The following is an 8909-nucleotide window of genomic DNA, read 5'->3' on the forward strand; positions in this document are numbered from 1 at the left end:
TTTGTCCAGAGAAATCAGGAACTATTATGTAGGAACATGAGGAGAAAGGTGGGTACAGTTTGCAAAAATCATACATATTTCTGTATCCAGAATTTATCTCTGGAAAAGCACCAGACACTTTCAGCACCTCTTTATTATCTTTAACCAACGTAAAGCATAGTAAACTGACCCAACAGTCAGAAAACTGGTGGACTGAATGTTTAATTACAATATTCTTTACAGGTCAAGTTTGACATCACAAATTAGACTAAAATAAAAATCTAACAGATTATCAGACATTGCTGTACAACATACCACATACAGTACAGGCTTTCAAGTGCTAAAATGTTTAATATCAGAGAAATGTTAGTGTTCTGGAGTAACCAAACATTATGGCAGTTGTGCGTTTGGGTCCATTCAAGTCATCTTTTAGAACATCTTGAGGAAGCAGGCAAGCACTGCTTTAAACAAGCATCACTAAATATGAGGCCAAATCCAGTAGGGGATTTTAATACTTTGGTAGATTCCTATAACGGGTCCCAAGTTTGTCAAACTTTCAATCATACTCAATATATTTTTGTATATATTACTTATAAAACCTAAAATGTATCTTGATTAAAAGCTATTTTGAGACAAACAGAGACTGCAGACAAACAGAATTCAATACTATTACAGCCAGAAACAGAACACCTGAAAAACAGTTCAGTTCACTATGACACACAAAACGCAAGAACTTTGGAGTTCAGATTAGAGATAAACCTGTAAAGAATTTATTAATCTGGGTTGATTTTGGTTGGATACAAGCTTCTGGAATAATGGCAAGTAAAAGTTTTCAGTCAGCCTGGTCAATGAGCTGTCTAGAAGGTGACTAGACTTGTGGAGTATTAGAATCATGAAGACGTTTTGACACTTATCTCTCCATGGGAATGTTTTGGGAAATGATGCAGTGAAAGGCCTTCAACATTACACCACAAGTCCAGGCTATTTGACTTATTACTACTATTACTACACTGCAAAAATAGATATCTTGGCAAGAGAAAGCATCTCAAATGTAGGTATTATGGGGGCAATGCATGTAATATTTCTCCTTGTTGTGTCGTAAGAATATTATTAGATTATTCATCCTATTTCTGAACATTTTTATAAAGTTATCACTAATCTAGGGAAGCAATCATAGATTTTTATAGCCAATTCTGATTTCTTTACATCAAATTACTGGCCACTGTGTGGTCTCAATAAACAGATTAAACACACCATCACCTCTGCAGTACTGCTTTTTAAAGCCACTAAACACATCACGGCTGAATGAGGAAACTCGTTAATAGAAAACTAGTGAGACAAACATAATTACTCTTCTGCATCTTAACGCAGTGGACAGCATGTTTTAAGGACATTCAAACTGTCCCACTCGATCAACAATTCTGATGGAAACTACCCATCATCAATCAGCTTGAGCCTAATTCAGGAATAAAAACTTAGCCTCCCATTTAAATAACATGAATCAACAAAACTGCTATATCGAAAGTAAGAGGCAACTGGCTTTTAACACAAAACGCACATGCTAGAACATTTTGGTACAGTTGTGGTAGCAGCATTCAAACACAGTGCGAATGCACTTCCCTGCCTCAGGTTATTTACAGCATAGTAACGTCAAAAAATTGCAATACAGATCAGCCAGAATTCAGGTAAATAACTGGCCAATTGCTGATGGTGTGTTTTGAAAAAAAATCTGCCAATAGCAATCTTGGCAGATTTAATTTTACTTGAAGAAAGGGAAGAATTTTACTTGTTAATACATCTATAATAAATATCTAGAACAACCTGTAAAACCTTACTATATTCTTGTAGCAATCGCAAATTGAGAAATATCAGATATAATGCCAATGCTTTCAACTTGCCAAGATAACATTTTTTCAGTATAGACAATGGCACTGGATTAAAATGACATTCAGCCAAAAATTAAATTAAATTGAGTAATATCAACAACTGGAAAAGCAAAAAACACACAAAAACCACAATTTCATAAGTAAATGACTATGCAATATGCTGAAATTCAACACACTGATTGTGTACAATTGTATTTAAAGTGGCACATTGTGCAAAGGCAGATGTCACTACCCTGTCTGAAGCCACTGACGTTTTGAAGGCAACAATAAGGATTAGATAATGTGGTCACTTGAGACATGCATACCACATGTAGCATTTCTCTCAGATTACAGAGTCAATTTTGGAACGCCAGCTGCCCATCACCTCTGAGAGATAAGCACACGAATACCCCCCGTTACAAATGACCTTTAAAAAGGACAGAAAACACACATAGAATGGACCTGGTCAATGTTTTGTGAGCTAATTTAGTGTCAGTTTGTTCCAAGGCTGCAATCTTTCGAACTAGTGTGAAGTGTTCAGTCTAGTCGTGTTGTTTGTGTTCACTGTGGAACGGAGGCAGTCCCGGGGAGCACGGCTTCAGATACCAAACCTTGTATGTCGCAAACCATCCCAAAGACTGCAAATAAGGTCCCCAGAATTTTGTGAATGGTGTCATGGAAGTACACAGAGGTACAGGCAAACATCCATATCCAAATGACCACGATGGCATTGAGCGCAACATAGAGAACATCAAGAACAACTGTTCTGTTTTGGTTGTGTTGCACTAAGTGGAGCATGGGAACCATCTCTTCAACAATGAGGAGTGTAGAGTAAGCTAGGATGAATGAGTGCCCTGAGATGTCAAAGCCATCCCAGACAAAACCAGATTTTCTGCACTCAGCTTTTGTGCTGAATTCTTCATGGATGACTTGCATGGAGTCGTAGCAGTTCCCTGTAATGTCTTCAATGTAGAAAAACGCCTCGGTGCAGACGTACCAAATGACTGTTGCCACCAGAAGAGATGTGAGCCGTCTTAACACAAAGATGAGGTTTCTGTTGTATGAGTTGGAGAGAAATAGAAATGGCAGCAGCAAAACCAGGTTCCAGCCCCAGGAGACCTTCACGAAATAGCTGAGGGGAAAAAGGAATTTAAAAGTCAGTAAAAATCAAAACATACGCCTCAGTATAACCCCCTAGCCTAGGCTTAGCTTAGCTGGTTAGCTTCTCTAAACTGTAGATGTTTGTATCTGTGCAAGTCATAAAACTAGCTCTTTTTTTTTTGGTAGTGGCATTAGCAAGATTTCAACTTGTGGTCTCCCAGTGACAGAACAAAACTTTAGACAGTTGTACGACTGGGGTATCAAACAGGAATCACCTCATTTTTAATTACATGACAGCATGACAACAATTTTGAAATAGCTTTCAGTCTAAAAGCACTCAGTAATGCATTCATGATGGAGCAGCAAGTTACAAGGCGAAACCGTATGCAAAGAAAAACTATTAAAGGAGAAATCCACCAATTTTTCAAAATTTCTGTATAATTCAGTGGTTAGATCTGAAACGGTTTATTTGCAGAGAAACTTGCAGATTTGTTTACAGTGGTGCTGATAGGAATCAGGAGTCCTGACATGTACAATGCAAACATAGCATTTTTTTACTATTCAAAACCACCATTGAACATACATGGGTCTTCTGAGCTTTTATATGTAATGGTGATGATGATAATAAAATAATGGTTTGAAAAAATAAATTTTGCCTTAGAAAGCCCTTCATGTATCCCTCCACCAAGAATCGATTAAAATACGTTTTAGATCAAAACCTTATCACAACATTACTGTAAAGCAATGACCCAGACATCAGGCGGTGTATTTATAACCATTTTGTGTAATAACGTTCTGGGAGGGAGCTTTAGAGGCATTAAACACTTTAGACTTCTGATTCCTGTCACCACCACTGTGAACAACTTCGAACCTGTTTCTCTAGAATGAAGCATTTCACAACAAACCACTCTGAATGACTTTGTTGACATCTAAACCATTTAATTATGTAGAAATTGTGAAAAATAGGTGGAGTCCCCCTTTAAGACATATTATATATATTCCGTGCGTTGTTGGCTTTAGCCAAGTAACATGGCAACCACTGTTTTATTATTGTTAAATTATTCAGTTAGATTTCAGAGAGATTAAGCCACCACTGAGGCTTAATGCAAGACCCCTGCTGATATGACTACAATGAATGACGTAGTTAAAGAATTCAATTGCATTAATATTCACTATTTAGGTCACAAACCCGTTTTAGCGAGCTGACCAGTTCTCTATAGCTAAGTGTGTCAACCCCTACACCTCCTTAGCCAAGGTCCCATTATAGAGAGCCGGGTAACTTTTACTGGACAATACAATTTCGAGGCTGAAACTGACTTCTTATTCGAACTTTCCGTTCCACCTTAAATATTGCAGCAGTTGTATTCTGAAGCCTGAGCTCAGCGATCCAGACGCCAGAATGTGACTGCTGCACAATTTAAGGTGGAACGGAGAAGTTAAAAAAGAAACAACTTTTAGCTTCGTGCTGGCGCCGGTGCTCTGTTGGTCTGTTTGTAAGGTGCCCGCTAACTAGGTTAGCTAGCGTTAGGTTGACCTGTAGCTCGAACCAGCGGAGGCAACTAGCTATGATATGGTGAACAGTTTATGAAGTAGCTGCCAATTAACTTTAACTTACATCTCTGTGAACAGAGACTCATTCAACTAACAGTATAACTATTTAGCTTTAGCTGGAGGTTCGTACTTACAGGTTTAAGACATTTCTACTGCTGCTGAAGTATGTCTCTGGGACCACGTCCAGCTCTTTCAGTACTGAACCTGTGAGTGAAAGACCGAAGAAAAAAACCGGCATATATCGGCGGATAAGTGTAACGTTTGGTATCCAAAAAGATACCAGTTTATTCACGACGCCGCTTAACGCAGCCATGTTGTCCCCGTATGAGCGGATGAATCCGAGCACAGCGAGGCAGACAGATCATGAATGGCCCTTTTCCTGGTTCGTCACAGAAGGAGGAGTGAGCTAAACCGATCGGACCAGCCGGTTTAAGGGGAGCCCGGTCGCTTCCTATTTCACCCGTCACATCAAAAACATGACTGCAAAACGCCAGAGGGCGCCCGCGAGCGAGTCCTCAGTGAATGGGAGTGTATGGAGCTAAACGGCTAACAGGGAAAAGTTAAACTAGTTTCTACCTCTCCAGGAACTTCCTTTAATTTTAAAATGTACAAGGATGTATTTCATCACTAAAAAGTCAGTGTATATTTCTTTTGTTCTACAGCAAACGGGTGTTAAGCCATAAGACGCCAGCATTACTGCTACTTAATGCTGTAGGATGCTAGTGATACTGCTACTGAGTTACTGACTGGTTAGCATTACTGTTACTGAGTGCTGATTGGTTGATGTTACAGCTACTGAGTGCTGATTGGTTGTGAGTGGAGAAGTTCATTGGGTCAGTGAAACGGGTTACTGACATCATTAATGTACATCAGGCACGGTTATAAACTCTTATTCAAAAGTGCTCAAAAATATAACAGTGATGTTAAAATGTTTTATGCTGTTCCATGTTCAGGAAATTGATGTAGTGTTTTATATAAAATGTTTAAGCATTTACAAACCATGCCTTTGCTCAATGCTTCATATTAACCCATTCATTTTGGACTCACTTGGGAGTGCCCTCTAATGTCTGACTAACCTGGAAGTCACTACTGAGTGGCAATTCTCCTTAGTGGTCTCGTCTGACCACACTAGCATGACTGTGAACCGCAGAGCCTCTGAATTTGGCCACCTGTTTGTAATGCAAGTCAGCTTTATCAAACGATTCAGTAAGCTGAAAGTGCTGTCATCATTTCGAGCCTAAATTGATGTTTTCCCAATGGAGATATACAGAGAAAAACACTCTAATTTCAGATTCGTGCCAAGCTCTACACATGTGCAGTACAGTTTCTCACTGTTCCACCAAGACCTTGACAACCAGGTAAACAAATCAGATGCTGAAAACAACAAATTAAACAAATCCGAATCATGTTACTCATACATCTTAAAAATAGAACCCACGTTTAAGCCACCCAGTGAACGTTCTAAAAAGTATTGACTGAATTGTGTGCTTGAAATCTCTCTTTTGCAGTTAGAGGCTAATCAGGAACCACAGCTGTATAAAATGAAAGCAGCACTATTTAGGATTTTTTGTTAAAATTGAAAGAGTCAGTATCACTGAGTAAGGAGGAAAAAAACATGCTATGTTGTCCGTGCACTGCTGCGTGTCACCCTGTAAAGTCCCCAAACCCCCAAAATTTACATAGTGCAGCTTTAATAAGTTCACGGTTGCCATTCATTTAATCTCAGAACGTGTCAACGAAAAACGTATGCACAAAGGAGACTGCTCACTTTAGCAGAACGTCTAGGAGCATTCTAGGACCAACGCTATTATTTGGCCAAACCATAATTGACAGTAACCACAAACCAATGTTCAAATGTAATCTTTAGAACTGAAAAACAAGATGATATGATCTCTTTCTTTACTGAGCGCAGGGCTGGCTTGACTGTGTGAATTGTTTTATATAATTGTAAAATATGAAATTCTGAGATTACAGGCAGTTATTCGTTGTCCTCAACATTGGGTCTGTTATTCTGGCCTAAAACTAAACCCTAATATGTTATTGTTGTGTTATGCAGTATTCTGTAGTGTGGCATTGTATCCCTCAGCCTCATCATATTAACAGAAATCGGAATTTTATATTATTTTCTTTCATCAGTGTTCTCTCACTACAATAGCATGCATTAAACAAATATATTTATGAAACTATAGGGAATCAACCAGCAACCAGTCCTGACCATTAGCATTGCCTCTGACCTATATATATATATATATATATATATATATATATATATATATATATATATATATATATATATATTAGTGACAATTCATTTGAATGATAAAGAAGTGCAGTAATGAATATGAGGTGAATGCTGGTCAGTCCTAGTGTACTGGATAACTCTCTTGTGGCGGCTTTAGGTTTTTTACTCTCCAGCCAGAGCTAGGACTGACATAAGGTATCAAAGTTTAGCTTTTAGCTTGTTTTCCTCCTCTTGTGATGTGTCATTTCTGTCATTTGAGTCACGTATTCTATCTATTGAAATGATGATTTGAAAAAAGAAGAAAACTTATAGTTTGAAGTTATACGGTTGCGATAAGATATCCTAGCAGTGATGTTAGCTCTCTTTGTTCCGTCTGCATTTGCCAGGTGGATAAAACATACTTAAAAACAGCTCGTCCATAAAAAACAACCCCAGTGATAGTTTTTAAAAAAGTTTCCTGCCTTCTTCAAGAAACATCATCAGGGGTTTACTACAGAACCCTGCTGGTGACATCCCATATAAATAAAAATAACACATGGCCACAACTTAGTAAGGCATGGGAATGAGATAATTAAGCCTTGATCACAGCTTAATAAGGCATGATTTTGTTCCCGTGCCTTACTAAGTCATGGCCACCCATTAGGATCTTTTTCCCATGCGTTAATACGGTGTGGCCATGCATTATTTTTATTTATACAGGATGTCACCAGCAGGGTGACATTGGTTAGATTTTTTTTTTACAATTTTTTATTATAAAAGTGTCCTTCTAACACTATATGTACAGTGTAATTATGTCCAGTAGGCGGCAGTATAATACATACAAGGCCTCACATTGCAAAATGCACTCTTGGTCCAGTAGAGGGAAGTGTGAGAGTAAAACGTTAAGAGTTGAGGTCAACCTTCTAATGCAGTGGACGTTTCACTGTTGTCCTAGGTTATGTTTACAGAAAAACACAGTAATCGACCATTTTAATTCTGTTCAGTTTTATTAATGTAACAGTTTTACAAAAGACATTGTCAGAGAGCAACGTAATAGAGTTCTGGATCCAACCCTGTAATAAGCCAGATGTAAAATAACCTAAATGCATGAGCCAAGACTCAAAAGGGGAGCTCATCTTCCTCTGGGCTGTACTGGATAGTAACACGAGCAGTGCAAGTTTATAAGTAAGGTTAACAGAGACACTCAGAACAGAAGTTCTGTACAATAAACCAATGACTAGACAGTTGTATGAAAGGTTTGGACACCACTGGGAAAATGATATGTTCTGTTGATTTTTGAAATGAAAAGAAGTTCTGAACACAAACAACACAAGCTTTGCAGCAAACATTTTTGCAAATTTTAATGCACAGTTACATTATATTAGATTGACTTAAAAAATAAAAAAAGAAAATAGTAATTGTGCCAAAATGTTTCCAGCTCACAGTTTTCACTGTCTGAAATGTCAATAAGAGATGGTAATTGAAGGGAACCGTGAAAGTCAAAGTAAGATTTGAAAGACCAGGAAAACTCTCAGATAGATATGCTGGCCATTGCGTTATTACAGCATTCGACAGCAAGGATTAACAAAGCCAAATCTAGATCGATTAGAGACAGGACCTATCTTTGATAGGTCAGCACTAACAATATAATAAAAAGAAGATAAAGAAAAGATGAAATTATGCTATGAATTGAAATATAGGGATGTGGCATAAGCTTGGACAAAATTGGTTGTGTTGATGTGTTTTAAAATGTGCTCAATTGACTAATTTGTTTGTCTTAGTTGGACTGTTTATGTCATTATAACCTTTTTATCATCATCATCATCATCATCATCGTTAACCGCTTAGTCCAGATAGGGTCGCGGTAGCAGTTGGGAGAGCAGAGAATCCCAGATGACCCTGTCCCCCGCAACTTCCTCCAGCTCATTCCCAGGGACCCCAAGCTGCTCCCAGGCCAACTTGGAGATATAATCCCTCTAGCGGGTCCTAGGACGACCCCGGGGTCTTATTCCGGTAGGCCGTGCCTGGTACACCCCCACCAGGAGGCGTCCAGGGGGCATCCGGATCAGATGCCCGAACCACCTCAGCTGGCTCCTCTCAATGCGGAGGAGTAGCGGCTCTACTCCGAGCTCCTCCCGGTTGGCCGAGCTCCTCACCCTATCAAATAGAGTGTAGCCCGCCACCCTGCGAAG

The 8909-nt window shown here is 38.9% G+C and overlaps 1 protein-coding gene across 1 annotated transcript; it reads right to left on the minus strand.

Moving 5' to 3' along the window:
• Window positions 1-183: 183 nt before the first annotated feature.
• On the minus strand, window positions 184-4876 carry fitm2 (fat storage inducing transmembrane protein 2). Its single transcript, XM_036592019.1, is given in 3 exon segments — window positions 184-2479; window positions 2481-2976; window positions 4631-4876. Coding segments are annotated over 3 exon segments (768 nt in total). The 5' UTR covers window positions 4810-4876; the 3' UTR covers window positions 184-2386.
• Window positions 4877-8909: the final 4033 nt, after the last annotated feature.

The sequence above is a fragment of the Colossoma macropomum genome, unplaced genomic scaffold (assembly GCF_904425465.1).
Source record: "Colossoma macropomum unplaced genomic scaffold, Colossoma_macropomum, whole genome shotgun sequence".
In the NCBI taxonomy this organism is placed as follows: Eukaryota; Metazoa; Chordata; class Actinopteri; order Characiformes; family Serrasalmidae; genus Colossoma; species Colossoma macropomum.